Source organism: Phyllostomus hastatus, unplaced genomic scaffold (assembly GCF_019186645.2).
Source record: "Phyllostomus hastatus isolate PE091 unplaced genomic scaffold, TTU_PhHast_1.1 phas_contig_150, whole genome shotgun sequence".
Lineage (NCBI taxonomy): Eukaryota > Metazoa > Chordata > Mammalia > Chiroptera > Phyllostomidae > Phyllostomus > Phyllostomus hastatus.
Genome location: NW_025333611.1, coordinates 15,539,078 through 15,562,137, shown reverse-complemented (window position 1 = coordinate 15,562,137; position 23,060 = coordinate 15,539,078). Strand labels below are relative to the sequence as shown.

General features: G+C 45.9%; 1 protein-coding gene across 2 annotated transcripts in view; it reads left to right on the top strand.

Annotated features, from left to right (window-relative positions):
- The window catches only part of SGCD (sarcoglycan delta), a 393,355-nt gene extending 370,818 nt beyond the window's left edge, over positions 1-22,537 (top strand). For both annotated transcript variants that reach the window (XM_045820771.1, XM_045820763.1), the window contains exons 7-8: positions 12,584-12,707; positions 14,058-22,537. In XM_045820771.1, the coding sequence (XP_045676727.1) occupies positions 12,584-12,707; positions 14,058-14,231 (298 nt within the window). In that variant the 3' untranslated portion in view covers positions 14,232-22,537. The remainder of the gene's footprint in view (positions 1-12,583; positions 12,708-14,057) is intronic.
- Positions 22,538-23,060: the final 523 nt, after the last annotated feature.

Sequence of the window (23,060 nt, the reverse complement as noted above, 5' to 3'; positions counted from 1 at the left end):
AAAAGCAGATCCCATATAATCAGAAAAGCCCGCTTCTCTTTACTTTTTGTAGGTGCTTATTTTCTTTTAATCAGTTTCTATATTGGAAGCTGAAATGTATTCCCCTGAGCAGTGTGGAAAACTCTAAGTAAGCCAAAGCAGCCACTTGAAGCAGGATGGCACAGTGGTGTGGATTTGCACTGATCAGTGTAGCTGAGCTGCCCCTGCGGTCCCCGGAACTCCCTTCTCCGAGTGAGCCTAGCTGCAGGAGGATTGGACGGTGGGAGTGAAGCCACAGCCGTTTTCCTCTCACGCTGGATGGTGGGTACAGGGCACCAGGCACCGTCAAAGTCACCTGCCAGCTCACCTGGTCGGCGTGGGGCAGCCCCCGTCTTTAGGGCCTCCAGCTCCCCTTGGATCCCTCTTCAGCTCCCCCAGCGCCGGGGCCGGGACTAAGCATCCCTAGTTCCACGAGGAAGGGCAGCAGTTGTCCCTCCCCAAATCGGAGACCTGGAAGGGGTAAGAGACAGGGACCAGCTCATCATGGGGGGCTCCCGCCCACTCTCACCGTCCCCACTGCCCATCCACCTTTCCCGCTGGGGCACCTGCCTGGCTGACTTCAGGCTGCAGCATCAGACACAAGGACGACATCCCTATAGGCTGTGCACCCAGCTCCCACTCCGGAGAAAGTTCAATTCCTGTCATGTACCTACACACACATTACTCATACAGGCTCTTTCGCAGATTGCACCCTGGTTTATAAACTTCTAGACAGTTTTCTAATAGCCTATTGGCAGCCCTTAAGCCAGATCTGGGTCCCAGAAAGTTGGTAACATCCTTGGTTTAAAATATAATAAATAATAACAATGTTGCCCACCTTTAAATATGAATTAGTTTAACTGTACAATTTCAAAATCGATTTTTTGGAAAATCAGAAATGTGGGCCTCTCATTCAGTAATATGGTGGGCTAAACACCCCAACCAGTTGTTTTAGTTGAAAACAACTAAAGCTATTATTGGGTAAAAATATGTTTTAAAATAGTTTCAGTGGGATGATTCTGATTCCAAAACCTAAAATAGCACGGGACCCCAGAGAAGTAGTCTGAGCACTGAGGTCAGCTGCGGCTGAGCAGATTTTGCTGAACTAGATGCAGTGCAGCTTCAGTGTCCAGAGCCTCGCTGCAGGGGGGCCACCCTGCGGCCCACGGGCCGCGTGCGCTTCAGGGTGGCCATGAATGCGGCCCAACACAAAATCGTAAATTTACTTAAAATATTACAATCCTTCTTTGTGATTGTGTCACAATGTATTTAATGTGTGGCCCAGACGCCAAAAGGTTGGACGCCCCTGGAGAGGGTCAGGGGAACAAAGCCGAACCTCAGGACCCACTCGAAGCCAATGGTCCAATGAAAACGGGACCCTGATGTACCAAACCATCAGTGTTAGGAGGAAATACAAGGTAAGCAGCCCAATCCTCCCCACCCCTGACCTTTCCCCCCAGGGGGCTGCAAGGCAAAGTGCCTGTCTTGAACCTCAGCACTGAATGGAAGAAGCAGCAAAACATTTTTCCAAGGCTTGGTGTCTCCAAACTGGCTGCCACTCTGGTTTATAGCCTGAATTCATATAACCTGGGTGGTCCTGAAGCCTCAAGCAAAGAAATTAGTTTGTAGTTTAAGCTGAAAGTGGCACCAGAGATTAATGGAAACAAATGCAAATCTTCTAGAGAAAAATCACCTTAAATGCACGCAAGCCTGCGTTTATCTCTAAATACTCGTCTGCAGATAAAGATTAAAGAAACACTAACCCACAGCCAAGAAGCACGCAGCACACGCAGAAACCAGGCTCCAGGAACGGGAGCACGAAGAAAAACAACGGGGCAGCCAGTTGGGACCCACGGAGGCTTCCGCTGTGCGCATTAGCAGAGAAATGCATAAAGTGAGTACGTTTACTAAGAGTAAGGGAACCAAAGAAGGGATTTAAAGAGTAAAAAAACAGAAAAATGGCTCACAAAGTTAAAAAGAAGCCAAACGGAATTTCTAGAAATGACAATGTCATCTCAAAAAGTAAAACCCCAGCGTATGTGGTAAGACATAGATAAAAAGAAAAGCACATGAAATCTGAAGAATCATGCAGACAGCAGGGAGGCAGGATCATAGCAATGCTACTGGAAATGAGGAGAGAGAGAGAATAAAGCCAAAACAGTTTTCAAAGACCTAACAGGTGAGTATTGCCCGGAAGTGATGAAAGACACAAAACAACAAATTTAAAGAGTAAAAAAAAAAAACAAAAAAGAAACCCAAGTAGTAAAATTAAATCCAGATCTAGCATATAAATGACACTGCAGAACGTCAGAGATAACCCGCCACAGGAGAGGGAAGCACCAAATACGAGTTCTAGAGCTGAAGGTGAGCTGACGGTGGACTCCTTAGCCGGAACAGGAGGAACCAGAACACAGGGGAATAGGATCTTCGGTTCCTCAGACGCGGCCACTGTCGGCAGAGTCTGCCTCCGGCCACAGCCCCTCCCCCAGGAAGGGAAAGGAAAGGTTTGTTCCAGGAAAACAAATCTGAGAATGTCCCCCAGCAAACCTCACTAAAAGAAAATATCAACTTCATTTTCTTGGTGTTAAAAGGAAGGTAAGTTCAAGATAACAGAAGGAATAAGTGAAGAAAGGGGAAAACACATGAATATCTGTAAATGAACATTGATTATATAAATAGTAACCTTGCTTGACTAAAGAATACAGTACCAAAATATATATAACAGTAGTTCATATATCAAGAATTGTGAATTTGGACTGTTAGATTTTTTTTTAAATCCATTAAAGACTCAATATTGTTAAGATATCCACTCTCCCCAAAATGTATCTACAGGCCCAATAAAAATCCCAACGGGCTTTTAGGATAAACATCGGAAAGGATCTTGAATACCAAAACCATCTGTTTCCTGTTTGCAAAAGTTAAAGGACTGAAGTCGATAGATTTTTCTTTCTATCTGTGTATGTCTAAAATAATTTTACTAAGAATATATAGCAAACCAATACCAAAAACACAAACAACTAAACTGCAAAAAGTTGGGCATAACATTTAAGCTTATTTCTCCCAAAAGAATGTCTTTGGATAGCCAATAAGAACATGACCCTCTGTTCATTATCATTAGCCATGATGAAAATGAATGCTGTTTTGTCCTTACATTGATTTTTAGACTTACAGTAAGAGTTACGGTATTACCACGAGGCTGAACAAATAGATAAGCAGAACAGCACAGACAGAAACAGACCTACAAACAAGTGGCTACTTCATCTTCAGCAAAAGCAGCAGTGCTATTTGATAGGGAAAGGATTTTTTTTTCCAATAAATTATGCTGCAAGAACTGGATAAACCTATTGGGGAAAAAATTAACCTTCACGCTGTTCTTCAAAGCCAGTTAAGATGGATCATAAATCTAAGCCTAAAGGCTAAACTATACAACTTCTAGAAGAAAACATAGGAGATCATTTTTCTGACCTTGGCATAGACAGTGTTTTTTTTTTTTAGAGAAGGCATGAAAGCACGAAACATAAAATGCATGACAAATTAAAATCTACCACGATACATTGCTAAAAAATAAAATGGCAAGTCATGGAATAGAGATGAAATAACTGCATATACATAGATAGTTGATGGATAAATTGGTAAAGCAAATCAATAACAAAAACACAAACAAGAGAACTGCAAAAAAGTTGGACATTAGATTCAAGCAGCTATCTCCCCCTAAAAAAAAAAAAATCTTTGAATAGGCAGTAAGCACATGAAAATCTGCTCAATATCATTAATCATCAGGGAAATGAGAACCATAATAAAGGACTATTTTGTAGCCACTAGAACAGCTTTAATTACACCAGTATTGGTGGTAGGAATGTAAAATTGTGCAATTATCCTGGAAAATCGTTGGGCGGTTTCTTATTGTGTTCATCTATTGCTGTGTCGCACACTCTCCTAAAACTCAGCAGCCTGAAACAGTCACCGCCTCCCAGCGGGTCAGGAGTCTGGGTGCAGCTCAGTGACGGGTGCCTCTGCCTCGGAGCAGTGGTGGGCTTTGGAGGTCAGCAGTCGGCCAGGGCTGCGGTCTCTTTGCACGCTTGGTTTGGGGAGGGGCCGTGGGCTCCCTCAGTCCTGAGATACCTCCGCGGGGCAGCTGTCAGCGTGGCGGCTGACGTCCCTCAGAGTGAGGGGGTGAGAGGAAAACCCCAGAAGGAAGCCACAGTCTCCATGTAACCCAGTCCCCTAAGGGACACCCCATCACTCTTTCCAAATTCTCCTCCTGTAGAAGCGAGGCCCCGCCTCCAGCCCACACGGAGGGGAGAGCGCCACATGAGCAGGGCCTGAGTCCCAGGAGGCAGGGACCACTGGGGGCCATCTCGCCTCCACGTGCTGTCTACCCACACTTTTTAAAGAGACACCTATTCTATAACCTAGAAATTTCCTTCATGGCCACTTAGTTAAGAGAAATGAAAACTTTGTCCTCAAAAAGACTTGGGGAAGAATGTTCACAGCCCTCTGTACAAAACGGCCCCAAACTGGAAACTGCCAAATGTCTCCTACGAGGATGCTGGGTAGAAGGCATAGATCCCAGTTATAAGAGAAATGAGTTCTGCAGCAGGGTGACTGCAGTTAACAACGGTGTATTAAATACTCGAAATACGCTGAGAGTAGATATTAAATTCTCTTACCGTGCTTGTGGGGTGGGGGGAACAGGTGAGGTGATGGACAGGTTAACTAGCTTAACGGGAGGGATGACCTCACAGTGTACACGTGCATCGACACATGGCGTGGACAGCAGAGTGGTCATGGGGGGCGGGGGAGGAGGGGACAGAGGGGACAAACGGGGGTGGAGGACACCAGAACTTGGGTGGTGAACACACAGTGCAGTGCACAGATGGGGAGTTGTGGAACTGTACACCCGAAACCTGTGTCGTTGTGTGAGCCCGTGTTACCCCCCAAAATTCAGTAAAAAGTGGAAAAATGCAAAGAACATTGTTATATACCTTACACATATACAACATATATTTGTCAGTAAAATAAAAATATCTGTGCATTTCACTGTCTATAGATTTTACCTCCATATAAAGTCATCTGAACTAAAAATCCAGTTGTACGAGAGACACATCTAAAACATAATGTACAGAATGGTTGATATTTAAAAGTATGGAAAAAATGTCTCCAAGGTAAATGCTGACAGAAACAGAGAACAACTACAGTAAGAGGCAAAATGGACTTTAAGAACAAACCATTGTAAGAAGTAAGGAGGATCACTGTAGACAGACGAGGGAGGTGGAATAGCTCTAAGCTGGTGTGCACGTAACATACCCCTTTTAGTAACTGACAGATCAAACAGATAACATATAGACATATATTCGAAGAGAACAATTAAATATTTTCAATTAATAGACGTATATGGAATATAGCACCTACTGCAGAACATTCCTTTCAGAAGGGCATGGATATTTATAAAAATTGAAACATACTGGCCCCAATAGCTAGTTCTGATTTTTAAAGGTTTGATTTTATACAGGAAATTGTCTATTATAAGATTATCAGTTCAAAATCAATGTTCAAAAGTTTAAAATCACTGAAGAAAATATATACCAGAAATATGTCCTAGAAAATCTCAAATATTTAGAAATTGAGAAAACAATTCCTGTGGTCTATAAAACTCACAGGCCACAGGAGAATCCGTACTAACATTAGAAAATACTTATACCTACATTAGAAATACTCCTTTAGGATGCTTCCAAGGGAAAATGCATAACTTTAAAGGCATAGATTAAATATTAGGGAAAGGCAAAAATTAACTAAGAAGGCAACACATTATAGAACCTCAAACAACTGGAGTGTTCCTAATTTATAAGAAAAAGAGGAAAAACTCAAGAACTAGAAGTATGTATAACACAGATAAGGTCAACAGAATGGAAAGCTAGCCCTTTGAAAGGAGTGTAGTTAGTGGTGCGGCTCAAGGGGGAAAGACGTAACTACCAACACAGGGGCATTTGAAAAATGGAGACATTATGAGAAGGTTTGCCAAAAAATCTACACCTTTACATGAAATCGAAAGATTCCAACAAAAAGATAACTTACCAGAACCACTCTGAGAAGAAACACAAAAACTGTATAATCCTGTAATTGCTTTCAAAGATGGAAACAAAATGTTTCTCCATGCACAGAGGGTTTATCAATGAGTTTAAACATATAAGGTACAAGTAATTCTAACCTTGCACATAAAATTCTAGAATATAGGAAAGTAATAGAACATGGCAAAGATCTTACAAGGAAGAGAAATCCCAGGATAAACTAACTCATGAACATAGGTGCAAAAATCCCTTAAAAATTAACATAGGTTCAGAAACCTATGGAAAAGATCATACATAATGACTGCGGGTTAATGCCAAAAACACAGGAGTGGATTATTATTGGTAAATTAATATAGCTCACCCATTAAGGAGAAATATACGAAGAAAAAATAGTTCTTGATAAAATTTATGTTAATGAACAATGGGATCTTTTAGCAAAGTAAGAATAAAAGGTAACTCTCTTATCCTAATAAAAAGCATTTGAGGAAAGAAGCCTAGAGCAAAAAAAATCATTCTGAATGGTAAATTGCTCCATGTTTTCCCTGTAAAGTCAGGAAACAGCATGAGGATCACTTTCTTACTTCTAGTCGGCACAGCATTGGGCAGTCAGCCCTAAGTGATACCGTGTAGAAAGAAAAAGAAACAAAAGGTGTAAGACATAAAAAGATACAAAACTGTCATAAATTAATTAGTGCCTGCAAAGAACACTGAAAATAACCTTTAAACCCATTATGAAAGATAAGATGATTTGCCGAGATGTCAAGTAAAAGATCAACGTACAAAATAATCGGACATCAATTCAAAAGGAAAAGGAAATAGGGTAAGAGACATACTTTTTTAAATAAAAATACCGTTTTCAATAGCCACAAAAGATACACTGAACCCATGCAGAGAGAAGTGTTAAAGCTGCACCAAAATACATCAGAGGAAACACAACTGAATAGAGGCAGACGGAATGAACATAAGTCAGAATGCCAAAAGGGCGTTTTGGTAAAACTTAGGTTCGTTCTGAAATGCACGTGGGAGACTAAGGCCTGCTAGCACAAGGTGAGAGGAGGTGCCTTGTGAAACAGAAATTATTTTAAAATTGTAATAAATAAGCTACAATAATTAACTGGTATCATAGGGATAAACAAATAGAACAATGAAACAGACTAGAACTCCCTGAAACTCACAGGTATGTGGCGACATCATTGGAGACAGAGCAAAACATGGGCTTTTCACCAGGTGTCGTTGGGATTGTGCATCTGCATCTATTCTGACCCCAACTCTCCCGACCAAACAACAATTAATATCTGGTGAATTCGAGACCTCACTGAAAAAGCAAAAAAGAAAAAAAATGCTAAAGCAGTGTAGAAGAACTTGATGACCTCACTGCAGGGAAGGATTGTTTAGATAAGACACATAATGCACACACCCTAGAAGAAAAGATCGTAAATGTGTGGACCCTGTAATGTAAAACTTCATTCCTTCAAAGATGCTAAGCATGAAGTGAAAAGACAAAGCACAGACTCAAAAGAAACTGTCAATCCAGAGAACTACTAAATAATTATTTTTCAGAATAAAGTATTGCTGTAATTTACACACACAAAACAACAACAAAAGCAATTAAAACAGACAAAAGACGTCTCACTGAAGAAGAATCCCAAATGGCTTGCAAACAAATGAAAAGATGCTAAACTCCATTACTAATCTGGAAATGCACATTTAAAAGACAATAGCGTCCCGTTTCATACTCATTTCATGTTTAAAAATATCAAAAGCGAGCAAGAAAGTAGAAGCAGCAGAACCCTTTACCCTTCTAGTGAGGAAGTACCTAACAAAGCTGTAGATATGCTTATCCTAGAAGCCAGGGACTGCACTCCTCACACGTGTGTCCTGAAGAGAACTTACAAACATGCACTAGGACCTGTGTGCAAGTGTGCGTGGAGATGCAGTTTATAGAAACAGAATCCTGGAACCTACCTGATTGTCCGACGGAAGGATGGACAGATAACATCACAAGGGAAGACAGCACCAGGGAAATTGTACACATAGACGCATCTCAGGAACAGAATGTTGAGAGGGAGAAACCTGCGAGTCACTAAAGAACACCTCCGTGGAATTATTCTGTGTGTAAAGTCAAAAACATGCCACGGCAGACAATCTTGTTAAAGGGGGCAAATGCAGTGTAGTCATCTCCTAAAGAAAGGCAAGGGAACAGTACACCCTGATCCCCTGGAGCGGTTATCCTTGAGAGAAGGAAATGGATGGGATTGGGAAGAGGAGCTCAGGGCATTCCAAAGGTGACAACATCTTCCTTAAAAAGGATGGTGCATATGCAAGGCTCATTACATTGTCGGTCTTTATACCATATTAATATTTTCAGAAATCTTGATTTTGCATCAATTCCAAAAATGGAACGATTTAGAATAAAATTTTTAAAAAATATTTAATCAGAAGTTCTGGCCACAGTGGGACAGATTAGGATAGCAGCTGCCCCTACAGACAGCGTCCCCATCACTTGCCCTATATTGCTGTCCGGAGGCTGTGGTCCTCCTCACAGCTCCCTTGGGGCTCTTGCATTTCATTTACGTCACCTGCCTAACCCTTGTGCGTGCCAGAGAGCAGTAGCTCTCAAAGGGTGGTCCAGCAGCAGCTTCAGCATCACCTGGTAACCTGTCACAAGTGCCAGTGTTCAGGCACCACCCTAGCCCCAGGGCATCAGAGCTGGGGCAGGGAGCCCAGCAATCTGCTTTAGCAAGCCCTCCAGGGGATTCTGATGCCTCTGAGGACCATTGTTCCTGAAGCTGTGGCTCAGCCAGGTCACCTCCCTTACTGCCCATTTTCCCGTTCTGAGTGACTTCAGCCCTCCCCCAGGAGAGCTGCACTCTCTCCTAAGGGAAGCAGTGCTCTTCCCAGAGCCACCAGGAGGAAGCCGCCTTCCCTTTTTCCTTGCTCCATGCCAATGCCCAGTGAGCCGCTGCTGTGTTGTGGGACTGGTAATCTGTGATCAGGAATTGATTGGCTCGCTTTGGGAGTGCTTTGTCTGCTCTCTGCTGACCCCACAGGGCTCCAGCAAGACCTTTTATCACAAAGAAATGATTAGCATGTGAGTAAACTGTCAACAACACCTAACATCGTTAAGATGAAAGCCAGTTACCTCTAGTCTCTGCTTCCTCCATAGTCTACCTTTTGGAAGCCTTTCACAGTAGGAGGCAGGTTCAGAGCCGCTCCCTGGCTCAGCACCCTCGCACTCCCAGGGCTGAGAGGGGCAAAGGTAGTCGTCGGTTGGCATCCACTCTGGCCTTGGTGGGGTCTCCTGCTGATCTCAAAGCCCACACAGGCAGTGAGCAAGAGTAAAGTGAATTCCAAGGCCTGTCTGAAATGCCCACACCACCTGATAAACTTCTCCAAGCTCCAGATTTTTTTCTCCTGTCAAGGTCTTTCTCCCCACAGCAACTGGTTTTTGTTTTTGTTTTTTGATATGGATCATTCACTTTGCATACTGCCTACCAAATGTGAACACACGCACCATATTCTGAATTTGATATCACCGCTGCCAACCGTTTAAATAAGTCACGGGTAATGTGGCACCCCGGGAAGCATGCCTCACTGAGCCATGTGTACAGAGTACATCTCCTGACCTTTACATACGGACTGGTTTGGGACTACAGGGGCTAATTCCATGAAGAAAGAGGCGGTGTCCGTGACAAAGAACAACATGAGGATATGGTGGATGGGAAAGAAGTTCAGTCCTTTTGGAAGTGGTATGGTAGCGTGGTCAGTGCACTGGCTTTGGTGTCCACTAACCTTGAACTTGAATCTGGGCTCTGCCCTTTTACTAGACGTATAACCCAGAGCAAGTTGCTTACCCGGGTTCCCTTGTTTGTACAGTCGGGATCGCAGGAAAAGCAAAGTCACAGGATCTGTGTGGGGATTAAATGAGATACCACGTATGACGCAGCTGGCACGGGGTCCATTACCTAGTATGTTCTTGGTAAAACAGAGCTGACGTTTGTGGCAAGAAATGAAACTAACAGGACATCAGACCAAGTTCTCAATGGCTGAGTCAACTCAGAAGGTCAGATCTTCTCTGGGAAACTTGTGGAAGTTTTGATAAGAACAGTGTCGCACTCAAAACTCACTTTCGGAAGGCGTACTTGGGTGTGAAGTGCAGTGGAGAAGAGGAACGGTGGGAGAGTGGACCTGTGAGGCGGTTGGAACAGCCCAGGTCGGAGATGCACCGGTGTACTGACTGCGAGAAGTTGGGAGCTGACAGATGAGATGAGGGAGGGAGGAGGGGACGGAGATGGCGTGGGGCCTGTGGCCCGGGGGAGGTGGGCGGCAGCCGTACCATGGAGCGGAGTGTGGGCACAGCTGGAGGTGAGCAGGCAACATCACCAGAAGGGAAAATCAGGCCAGAGGGGGAAACGTTAGTGAAAATGGAAGACGTTAGAAAAAGTAGGATAAACTGGGTCCAGTCAGTCAGACCTTACAGGATAGAAAAAAACAAGATGCAACACCGTCTTCTAATTTCAGAAGTGAGAGCAGTCCAGAGTGCGGGAGGAGCTTGGGTGAGCGGGACTCGGTGGGCGGGCAAGGCTGCCCTGCAGGGCAGCACGCCCTGTTGCTCGGGTAACGAGACCCCTCCTGGTACTGATGTTACACTGGGAAAAACCACGTGCAGAAGAGGGGAACCCTAATTCCAAGGAGAGCCACACCTGAACCAGCACCGCCAGCACTGCCTGGCGGAGGTCTTGCCAGGAGGAGAAGGCAGGGCTGGGGGGATTTTTGCCGCACCCAGAGGGGGACGGCAGAAGGGAAGGAACGAGCTGTAGAGAATCCAAGCGCGCCCGTCTACGAGTTCCGGACCTGCAGGCTCCCTCTGATTCTGGCTGAGGCCCTGCAGGGCAAACAGAAAAGTCGGTGGAGGAGCCTGCTGCCCGGGAGCACACCTCAGGAACCCAGGCCTGTGGCAGTGAGGAGGAGCCCTCTCTCAGCACCTCTGGAAGGTGGCGTGGGTCTCAGTGGTGACGCCCCACTGGTCAGCTGGCTCCTTCTGCCACCGGTGAAGCCCAAGGGGGGTTGTCTGAGGCACAGGGCGGGTGGGAGGCAGAGGAGGGAGTCAGCAGTTGGCAGACAGGGCCATGTTCCTTTTTAACACGTGCAGAGTGTCTCAGAGTGCCCTGGCCAGGGGCTCGGTTGGTTGGAGCATCGCCCTGTCCACCAAAAGGTTGTGGGTTCGACCAGGGTGCGAACAGGAGGCAACCAGTCAATGTTTCTCTCTCACATCAATGTTTCTTTCTGTTTCAAATCAGTAATCATATCCTCAGGTGAGAATTTTTTTTTTAAGTGTCTGAAAGTTAGGAACGCAGGACATGGGTCTGCATCAGAGCAGCCAGAGAGCCACGCTGAGGCCCTGGCTTCCTGAGTTGGGACATCTTCTCTCTCTGAGACAGAGGGGAGGCCCTTCATTCATTTGTGTTTGGTAATAACCTCAAACGGGTGATTATTCAGTGGGTGGATAACATTTTCACACGAAGTGAGTTAGGCAAAAATCTTTCTAAGGAGTATTAGCCTCTGTTTTTAATTTAACACACAGTAATTAACTAACATACTCTAAGGATATTAGCCTCTGTTTTGTGAGAATGATTAACATGATAAGTTACCTGCAATAACATTCACGCACCCTTTCGGGGCTGCAGCTGTGTGAGTGCCCGCAAACTCGCAGAGACGTGTAACCCCCACTGCAGTCAAGGGCAGAGCAGCTGTGTGACTGGGACCCGTCTCCTGGTGCTGTCGCTTTGCAGAGAACTCACTGCCCCTCTCCAAACCCCTCCGGCCGCTGAGCTGTTCCGAATTTTCTTCTGACAAATCTGTTCAAGCAAGGCCTGAAATTGCTTTGTGATTTGCTGGTAGTATAACAACATTAACAGCAGTGAACAGCAGTGAACATCAGTATTATGCATTCCAACATGCCAGCCACTGTTTGAAGTACTTGATAAGTGAGGAAACAGAGGCTTTGAGAACTTTCAGAAAGGGGGAAAAGGGGAAGCAAGCAAGGTTGCCCAAGGTCCGGCAGGGGCAGCCCTGTGGCTTGAGTCCAGGTACGTCTCTCTGCCTCCGTGGGAGACACAGAAAGCAGGACCGAGTACCAGGAATACCTCCCAGGTCTAGGAAGCTCAGTGTAGGCCTGGGGTTGCCGTACTCTAAAAATACAGAAAACTCACATAGGAACTTGGTTAGCTTTACCGATGAAGCAGTGACCGACCGGGGGTGAGATAAGAGGAAGTCAGGACCCTCGGACTCCCTCCGTACAGCCGTTGTGATATGCACTGATGGTAAGCCCAGAGAGGTTCTCCCTCATCCGCTTCTCCAGGTTTGTTTATCAAAGCTAGAGACTTTGCGGATCAAATACTGAAGTGCTGACTCAGTGCTCTGGACATCAAACTTCCTCTTAAATTTTACACACCGCCGAAATGAGGTCTTTAATCTTAGCTTTCTGTGTATTTCAGGTTGGAGTCCCCGACCCGGTCTCTGGTGATGGAGGCCCCAAAGGGAGTAGAAATAAATGCAGAAGCCGGCAACATGGAGGCCACCTGCAGAACAGAGCTGAGACTGGAGTCCAAAGATGGAGAGGTAGGGGAGAGGTAGGGGAGAGGAGGGCAGGGCCCCAGAGAGACGCGGCTACAGCAAGCCAGCCTTTCCTGAAACCGAGCTGTCCTCCCTTCACCACTGCAGTTGAGCCAGCACTGTACCAACGGAAGGGGCCCACCAGAAGGTTTTATTCTGAAACAGATACGTCAGGCGGGACTGTGATAAGCCAAACCCACAACACATAAAAAGTATGAGTCACTATTTGTAAGATGCTGAGAAAACAGCATGTATTGCAAGTATAGGATAATACATATGGCCGTAAAGATGATTGCTATTTCCAAATCCTGTCTCCTGTCACCTTAAAATAAGATTTAGGTAGCTAGCAAATTAAGGTATATATCATACACACATCTGGCTAAAGAAGAACTTAACGTACCTGTAGTCATTTGTAAAGTTTATGTTGCACGTTTCTACTTTCACTGAGCATGCAGCGTCAGCTCCAAAGCCACCCCAACTCAGACAAGCCAAAGGTTCAACAGACCAGGCAACAGGAGGGCGACAGATGGCGAACATCCACTCTTACCCCGATGCAACCCCACTTTGATGAGCAGAACGGCTGCTTGTGTTTTTGCAAGCAACGTGAAGAAAACATGATTCAGCAGCAAACTTTTTCAGTGCCTTCACTGTGTTCATAAGCAAAGTTTTCTATTTAAGAATCTTAAGAAGAGAAAAAAATGCGTTTTCCTTTTTTAAAGCAAAACTCGATTCTACTTTTCAAAGCTCCTGAGAGATGATCAGCCTTGAGCTGCCTCTGTACACCAAGCCCGGCTTTTCATTGCTTCCACACCTGCTGCATCTGTTTTAAAAGAGCTGGTCAGACTGAGCGTTCAGTTATCAACCTGTCCCTTCCAACAGCCACAAACTCCAAGCCACTCACACTTAACACAGTGACTACATCAGGTGCAGTTAAAGCGACCAGAGTCCAGGTTCTGCAGGAGTCGGTTGTCTCGTAACAGTCACGCCCTGAAAGTGCTGGATATTCTTGAAGACTCGCCATGCACACCGACATACTTAGGGTCTGAGAAGGCCTCTGAGCTAGCATTTCCAACCTCGTTTCACTCTGGGACTCAACGCACATTCTACATGATACACTCTCGCAAAACGCTAATCTGTACAACATTGTCAGTGCACCGTTGTCTTGCTAGAATAGAAGCTTCTGTGAGGGTAGAGCCTTCTGGTCTTGTTCATCTCCGAGTGCCCAGGGCCTACACTATTCAATGCACAGTATGTGCTCATTTGATTTAAGTTGAATTGAACATTCATCAGTTATGTCTGAACGTCAGGAGAATCCATGCCAGCCTCTAACTCTCCCTTCCTATTCACTCTCTCTAGATTAAGTTAGATGCTGCGAAAATCAAACTACCTAGACTGCCTCACGGATCCTACACGCCCACAGGAGCGAGGCAGAAGGTCTTCGAGATCTGCGTCTGCGCCAACGGGAGATTATTCCTGTCCCAGGCAGGGACCGGTTCCACTTGTCAGATAAACACAAGTGTCTGCCTTTGAGAGACTCTCTACAGAGGACACTGTCGGCAGTGGAAGGCCTTTTTCTGGCTTTAGACGCTGGCTGCCGGCTATTTTTACTAGAACACAGAAAGCCTATCAAAGACCTTGTGTGTGTGCGTGCGTGCGTGCGTTTACACGTGAGTGTGTTTGCGTGTGTGGGTGGATATAAATATATATAAATATATATAAATAAATATATATATCCTCTGTATAAAATGAGGTTTCAGTACAAAAGGAACCATGGGTGACCCTGGATATCCGGTCATTTCCATCCCCACCCCACCACCACCTACATGATAAAAATCAAAACACTAATTCAGGCTCCGCATTCCCTGGACCCTTCAAAAATCACTCAGTGTCTCGGACACTTACCAAAAATTCATCTACACCTTTGAGTAACAGCATATCTCCTCTTTTAGTGTCATTACAGGGCAGTGATGGCGGGAATCTCCAAGTCATGCCCGAGTGCTGCAACCTTGAAACTAAAAACAGACCATTGGGTTTCCTTTTGCAGCTTCAGTGAGGCTGACCACCTTCTCCCTCTTCACGTTGTGGGCGGGGCAGTTCAGCCATACACGCTCGAAATGGCTGTTCTTCCTTGTCAGTCAAATGTCTGGGCGCTTGTGCAGTTGGGTGAGTGAGGAGGGTGAATTTTAGCAAAGCATGAACTTCTCACCCAATTCCCGCTCTCTTCCTTCTTTCAAACTCGCATGTTATCCCCCAGTCAAAACCGGAGTTATAAATCAGCACAAAGCGGGATAACAGCCACTCCTCTGTCGGCTGGAAGCTACTCAGTGACCTCACAGGCAAAGAGTAAATGGGTAATGTATCTCTGTTTAAAGAGGAAAAAAGGCTCAAAGTCTGTTCTGTCCTCACTTCTGACTTATTCAATAGACTCCAACTCAGAATAATTGGATCAGTCAAAATTAACAAGAAGGGGACCCCTACCCCAAGAGGAGCCGTTTGGAGATGAAAGTCGAAGAGTAGCTTCGGGAACCTAATTATTTTTATATGTTTCTTGGGATTGGCAGGTAATTTAGAGACATGCCTTTTATTTTTAAAGGCATGCACACACCGACTTGCTCTGTTATGAATGTAGGGATATTCGTATTCCTAAATCCACCATTATGTTTTCTCCAAGAAAAACAGATCTAAAGTACTACATGCCTCCCCCCTAGACATGCTCACTGAAACGTAACATAAACTGAGTCAAGTATCTTTATCAGAATCACTGTGTCCCCCCCACCCAGCAGCACCCACCCCACCCCCCACGTGTGGAAGGAAGCAGCTCTCTAATTCCCGCCATCAGCTACCACCCATCACTCCGTCTTCATCGTCATGCTCCAGGGTCACCCTGGCCAGCTCTTGTGCTGGGACAGGGGATTACACCATCTCTGTTCAAAGAGGGGGAAATGTGCCTATGCCTTAAGTCAATGCACTCAGCAAGGAGAAGCACATCCTATTTATCTTGTCATTTCCTGTAGTTTATTTCGGGTGATCGGAGGGGAATGGTTCAGTGATGACTGGGCGTCTCAACAGCAGGTCGGCCGGCCAAGTGGCTGCAGACGGGGAGCCCGAGGAGCACAGAACGGAGACACGCCTGGCACAGACAGTCCTCGATGCCACTCAGCCGGGACTGGCCCCACGATCCGAAATGAAGTGGTCTTTATAGGCCCGAATGGCTTTTGTTTCTTGTTTTTATTTTTTTCCTTCGACAAGGTTCTAATTTGTTCTTATTTCACAAGCAGGGTGAGATTTGTCTTAGGAAATTAAAAAAAGAAGAGGTTGGCTATCTATGAGCTGCCACTCAGGCGCTGGGCTGCGGTTTGTACACATGGAGGTTAAAGCAAGCTGCGTGTGCTCAGTCCCTCGGACGTAGGGGGAGGAGGGGTGGTTCTGGTTGCACCACGGCCCTGCGGGCTTCCAGACCCCAGGCTCCCTCTAGTCCCTGCTGCTCAGCGCCCCCTAGAGAAGAATTGGGTTGTTCAAGGGCAAGATCATGAGACTGCTTAGTTTATTGCAGTTGGATCAAAGCAAGAAAACTCCAAAAAGGTGTCAGGTTGCTGTGCATCAGTATTCCCTGTATCCTGTAGGATCACACAGCCGGAGTCTGCATGTACCACACACGGGGCTCTGCCAGGCCAGGAGAGGCCCTCCCTGCGGCTGCGAGCGTGTCCCCCACGTCGTTCAGATAAACAAGAGTGGCTGCAAGGTCCTTGGTGGCTGAATACCATGATACACAGTTTTTTCCAACAGGCGCACCACCCTTCTCCACAATCAACACAATCCACAGGCGACAAGAACACAAAAGGTTCCTGAACCTCTTTCCTCTGATTTGGGCCTAATCATTACCTGGAAGTTGGAGATGAGCGCCTTGGGAATTTCATACCAGTAAAAAGACTGGTGTGATCCCGCTTAGAAAAGTTTATCCTAAAGGTATTCAGATCACAGATAAAATAGAAATAATGATAGCAGCCAAGAATAGAAACCAAGCACCTATGGGGGACAGACATGATATAAAGTCCCAATTGTCATTTGTGCTAAGTGAACATAATACACGAGGTGATGAATGAGCAGGAAATCTGGCACGGATTACATTATGTATTTTGGTTTAGACTTTAGAATTTGATAAAATGCATTCTAAGTTCTTCAATGTATTTTTTTACTCCCTACTTCCTTCAACTAGAATATGCGTCCATGGTCACGAGAGAAAGTTTTACCTGAATTCTGGGGGGAGAAATATATCTTTTACATTAAAATCTGAGAACCTTTAATTTTTAAAAATGAGATTATTTTCTAATTTTTATAATGTCTTCCTGACAATCACAGCCTTCAGTGCAGTGGGTGGCATAAGAAACAAATCAAGTGAAGTTGTAATATTCTTGAAGTTCTAGTAGGTTCATATTCTTCAGAAGAGTTTTAAAAATGAAAAGTTGATCTCCAGAGAGGCTTAGCACTATGTCTGTTTAGCACCAGGTCATAAAGGCTCAGCCTTGGGAAACTGGGAGCGTGTGATAGAGGGTTTCAAAAGCCCTCTGGTGGCATCTGTGTAGCTGGCAACTTGATAGGAGGTGCTCTAATTTTGTCACCCAAGGAAGAGATCTTCCCAGCTTGAATTGGTTTTCCTTTCTTTTACATCAGTCTTCTTCCTCGGGCTCGTTTTGGTTGTCCGTCCCGCAACCGCAGACCAAAGATTGCTTGAGGTTTGATTCCAGAGCAGGGGTCAGCAAACTGTGGCCCCCTCAACCAAATCTGGCTCATCCGCTGTTTTTGTCAATAAAGTTTTATTGTAACACAGCCACATCCGTTGATTCGCATGTTGTCTATGGCCGATTTCCTACTGTAACAGCAGGGTGGAGTAGCTGTGCCAGAGATCCCATGGCCCACAATGCATTAGACAGTTACTAATTGGCCTTTACAGAAAAAGTTTGCTGACCCCTGATGTAGAGGTCATGTATGGCATGTGTTGGACACGGCAGCAAAGGAAGCAGACTTCACGGCAGCATAGAGTAAGCCTACATGTCCACGTGTGCTTGGAAACATAAACACTTGGCTATAGACAAGAGGTTAGCCTTATACTGTGTAAAAAAAGAGGGGGGACCCACTTGTCTGAGAAGTGCAGGCTCGCAGGGAGGCTAGGGCTATGGGGAAGATGGAAAGGAAAGTTGTAATCGTCCAAGAGTTTCTTTCCTTGGACCCTCAGTAAACAGGAGGGAGGCACCTCCCATCTGTAGCTCGTGTGGCAAGACGTGAAGCAGGGTCCTGTGATTTAACCTTAGAATCTCCTCCCTGAGGAGACTGTTTCTGCGATCTCTACCAAGAGGCTTCGCCTCACCTTCCCATGTTCCCAACAGATGCCCGTCCCCTGGCGATGCCCATCCAGACGATGGTTTGACTTGGCATTGCCACCGCAGTCACTCACCTCCGGCCTGCCTACTCCCCTCTGACCACCCCGGGTCCGAAGGGCTGGTGAGACCAACCAGTAATTAGAAATATGGAAAAATGCATCTTGAAATACATAGGAAGGGGAAAAAAAAATGGAGTACAAGTCTTCCATGAAGCTGTTGCCAGACAGTAATTCAGTTTGATTTTTGGGTCCACGGACCTGGGCCCTGGTGCTTTGGTGTGGCAGGAGCCCAAAAAAGACGGTTCTGAACTCCGCAGCTGGGCCTGGGCGGTGAGGCGGGTTCCCACCAGAGGCTCGTCCCTTCCGTCAACACCCCTCCTGCCAACCCAGGGTTTACACTCCTATCCAGTGTTGTCGGAATAGCAATCGGTATGAGAGAGCCTCTGTAAACTGAGTATCGTGTCAGAGAGGAAAGGTTCTTTTTTTTTTTTTCACCTCAGTGAAAACCACCACCATTTACCAGACCCTAATCAGCACCACCCAAGGGATCCCTGAGCGTTTTATCTGGATTCAACCGAAAGGAAATTCAGTTGGCAGCCCTGCCTGTCACAGGAGGAACTAGACAAGAATGTCTTGCTTTTGTTTTTTTTAGGTAAACGGTAGCATGCTACTTGGACAAAAGAGGTAAACATATTCACCTGAGCACCTGAACCTTATTCTTCAGGCTCTGTGAAAGGTGAAAAGCTCGTTAGAGTAAGTTGTAAACGAGACCCATTCTCTAGCCTTCTCCTGCGCCAGGGAATCCGAGGCACAAAGAGGGTAACACGGCAGCCCCTGCGATGACACATTTGCATGGTGCCCCAGCAGCAGGTTGCGGGGAAAGTTAAAAGAAACAACCTTAGAAAACAGGCCTTTTATCTCCAATATAAAATGTCTTTCTCTGGGCCTTTCATCATCTTCTCTTCGGTGGAAGGTCCCCCCACTTCCAGCATATTTCCATTAAAATAGTCAAAGCCGCTGCATTGGGATGTCAGATGCATTTCTTTCTTTGTGGTAATCGGAATTTAAAATTATACAGTTGCCTCTGAATTTCTCATTCACAAAGAGAAACCGCTGATAAGAGAGAAAGCGGTCTGAAGCCTGCTGCTTCCGCCAGCACAGCCCACCACCCGCACGGGCACTTTCAAAAGCAATGTGATTTCTATGGTTCTTAGAAGCTGTCTTCATAATGGAGTCCTTGAAATTTCTCAAGGCAGATCTGAATGGCAAAGGGAAAAATAATCATCGGTGGGAGGTCCTCGCTTTGCGTATTGTCAGAGCACAAGTGTAAAAGAAAATAGCCCATTTGGGGTGACCCCTGCTCACATAGACTATTTTCTTTTGTTTTTACCTCGGTTCCTTTTATAGATACTGACAGGGTAGGAAATTAGCATCTTCCTTTGAGAGAAGAAAGCAATTCGAGAATACTGTGAGCCCTGGATGGCACAGGAAGCCTGATGTCTTAACATATTAGTGATGTTATCAAATCCATCAAAAAAAGTCTCAGACACACTGCCAACAATGCTAACTCAACTCCAGCCCAGAAGGTGGTAAGACCAGTCCCACTTGCATGAGGCTTGCCAGTGGAATAGAACAAAGGATGTGGAGGCAAGAACAGTGTATAGGGTCCAAATGCACCTGTGATGGTAGGAAGCCAGAGAGGTGTCCCCAGAATGTCTCTTCAGCCGCATAGCCAGCCAGCCAGCCAGCCAGCCAGCCTCACTGGCGAGGGAGGGGATTGCGTGTCTGCCCAGAGCATTAGCTGAAGTTAGGTAAATGGGACACACACGAGGCTGTCCACTTTGGGGGAAGAGAAGGAACCATCTGTCTTCCCCAAACTCGATTCTGCATTCCTACTCCTCGACTTGTCTCGTGGTCCCTCTTCTTCCAATGTCCTCACAGCCTATTTCTGCATTTAGGTCATTCTGGTGAAATGAGAGATAACATGGATTTCATAACGTGAGAAATTCCAAGGGAATCACTGAGGTTACGTCGGAGCAGAATAGCAGAGAATTGTCTTGGGGCAGGAAGATGATATTTGTTGGCAAGGAAGCTGTTGGTGTTTCTTTAGCCCCCATTTCATCAAATCCATAGGGTTCTAGCGTTTTGAGGGTTGTACGTTCTTCGGAGAATCAGAGCGCAGCTCTGGACCTCTCCCCAAAGAAAAGCATGCCCTAGCAGTTTTGCATAAAATCAAATAGGCCTTCTTGGACCCAAAACCAAATCTAAGATATGACAAGAGTTGGATTCTATTTTCCGATTACAGTGCTAATTTTTCTAAATGTTCATCGAGCACTTAGTGTTTGACATGCATTCACCATTTCATCCTCAAAATAATCCTTTGAGGTGGAGTCTAACATTGTTCCAATACGCAGAGATGGAAACTGAGGCTGAGAGACGTTAGGAAACTTGCCCGAAGCCACCAGCTAGAAAATGGCAGAGCTGGAACGGGAACCCCCTCCAGACCACTGTGCTGTGAAGGCACCAGCGTGTCCAACTATTTGTCAGGTGACGTGGAAGAATGTCTCCTACCCACTTCTAGACTAGGCCATGTCGGGGAGACGAAGCTATACGTCTTACATCTCCCATCGTTCTGTAATCTCTTGCCCATGACAGCACCCGGTACGGGAGTGCAGGTGCATGAGGTGAAAATATTAGGAGGTCAGTCTGGGTAGAATCTGAGACCAAAAAGAGAAAATCAGTTCGCTCTGTATGTGGTCCTTGTTAAGTCAGGCTTCTTATCCCTGCAAACTGGAAGACCCCTGGTTGTCAGCTTTACATCTAACAGAAAATTGTAATGCTGCGCAGTCTCTGGGTGTGGCTGACCAAGTCAGCATTTCCTCACACGCACATCACCTTCCCCGGTTCCTCAGTCCAAAAGACAAGTGTCTTATTTTAGGGGAGGTCTTTGACACCATTTCGTTGTCGTGCTTCCCTACTTTTACTTGTAGCAAAACTCAAAAAAAAGAATCAAATAGAAGGGAGCTCAGTCTCTATTACTGTGCCCGTTTCTCTGCGAGAATACAGGACTAGCAAGAACTCGATCCGCAGCCGCCATTCAGTACCCAACCCGGCCGCCTGGGCTCCGCCAGTGGCCTTGGCCCTGCACCTCGTCAGTCCTCACAAGCAGGCCATGCCCCTCCCCACGTGCAGGAACTTCTCACCAAAGCACTCAGGCTGGCACTTTCAATTGATCTGGGTTGGAAAAGGGACGATTTGTCAACCCTTGTTTAAATGGTGGCACCCTTTGACCCTGTACCCATGCACTGTACATGGGGTGTCCTGAATTCAGCAATGAACTTGAGGGCATTCCAACTACTAAAGGAGATGAGTACATCTGAAGTTCTTTACAACTTGGTGGCTTTGGGCCACTTTCAACTTCTAAGCAAAAAGATCGGGGTTTGATCTGTAAGAATTCAAAGACCTGAAAGCATCCTGAAGCATTAACTCAGCCAGTGACTATCCGAACAGGTCATCCACCAGTTTGCCCGTGGTAAGGCCCGGCTGTGGACCTGCCCTCGCCCAGAGCTGATAGACCAAACGGGAAAGAGACGGGGGCTCATCCTGCTTTTCTGTGCTTTTTCAGCAGCACGTATCTGGCCCACTGGGTGGTGTGGACAGAGCTTGTCACTGCTCCTGACAGACCTAGTCCCAGTGCCAGCCAGGGTCCCGTAGAGCCCACCTGGCTCCGCTGCCTCCTAAAACTCCAGTAAAGGGACGAGCACAAAAGCATCAGAGACCCTGTTTTAGGGTAAGTCATCCAGGGGTTTTCTTTTAACGGTATGTGCATCCCAGTGGCCTGTCAGGAACGGGTACCTTGAAGGGGTCTCATGGAACTACCACCTCCAGAGCCGGAGATCAGGTTCCTTGGTAGAGATGGCACCTGGCGAAGCAGAGGAAAGGGTCCACAAACCTAAATTAACCTCATTTGTGTCCAGTGCTTGGCTGAGGGGGTAACGGAGTTTTCCTTGCTACCTACCTCCCCAGTCAACGGTTTCTTTGTCTAAGGCCACAAAGAAGCAGACATAGACCTCTCAAGGAGGTCAGACTGCAGAAGGGAAGGTAGAGGCCGTGCATTGCTGTGCGGGTGAGACACACTCCTGGAGAAGCCAGATTCTGGGGCTTTTAACAGAAAAGCTGAGGTCCTAGAAGTCCAAGTTGCTTGGAGATTTTGAAAAAGGCACCCCATTCCCATAAAGTAATTAAGTTCAGCCTTTGGAGTATTTTTGGTTTGGTTTTTCTCCGGGTTTGGGTGTGGTGTAAGAAAGAGCTTAGTTATGTTTTTCTTTTGAATAACATCAATCCTTGCACACTCTATGCAAAAATTTTGTAAGCATTGCAATAATGCTATGAATTACAAGGAACTATTTTAACTATTACACTTTCTGTATAAAAAAATTTGTATTTAATATTATTTCAACTGCAGTCTTGTAAAATATATTAATAAAAACAATGATTGGTAAGAAGGAAAGCACCCTTGTCCGCTTCTTTAGGGAATCCCTCTTTGAGAGTTGATAAACTAGTCCCTCCTACTTGACTCAAGCTCAGAATTTATTTTCAGAGTCACCTCTCTTCTGCATCTCTCTGATCTGGAGCCTGACATGGTGATTAAGCCATTCTGACTCTCAGGAAGAGGCTCACACAGGCTGCCTTGGAGGAGGTACTACATAGGCTAGACTCGGGAGTCCCCAGGACTGGAACGACAGGTTGAGGGTATAGCCATGCTCTCTCTGCTCTCCCAGCGACCGCACAGGCTCTCTTTGCTGCAGTTCACCACACCCTCCTGAATCAGTGGGGAAGCCAGCATAGTCCCTAGTGCGTGAAACCCTTTTTATTGGCCTACCTTAGCATTCCTGCTCAACCAATGGATGAGGAGCCCCTTTTGAGCTAGGTGTCCATCCCTGGTTCAGTCCATTTTTCATCCACTTCCAAAGAATACCCTA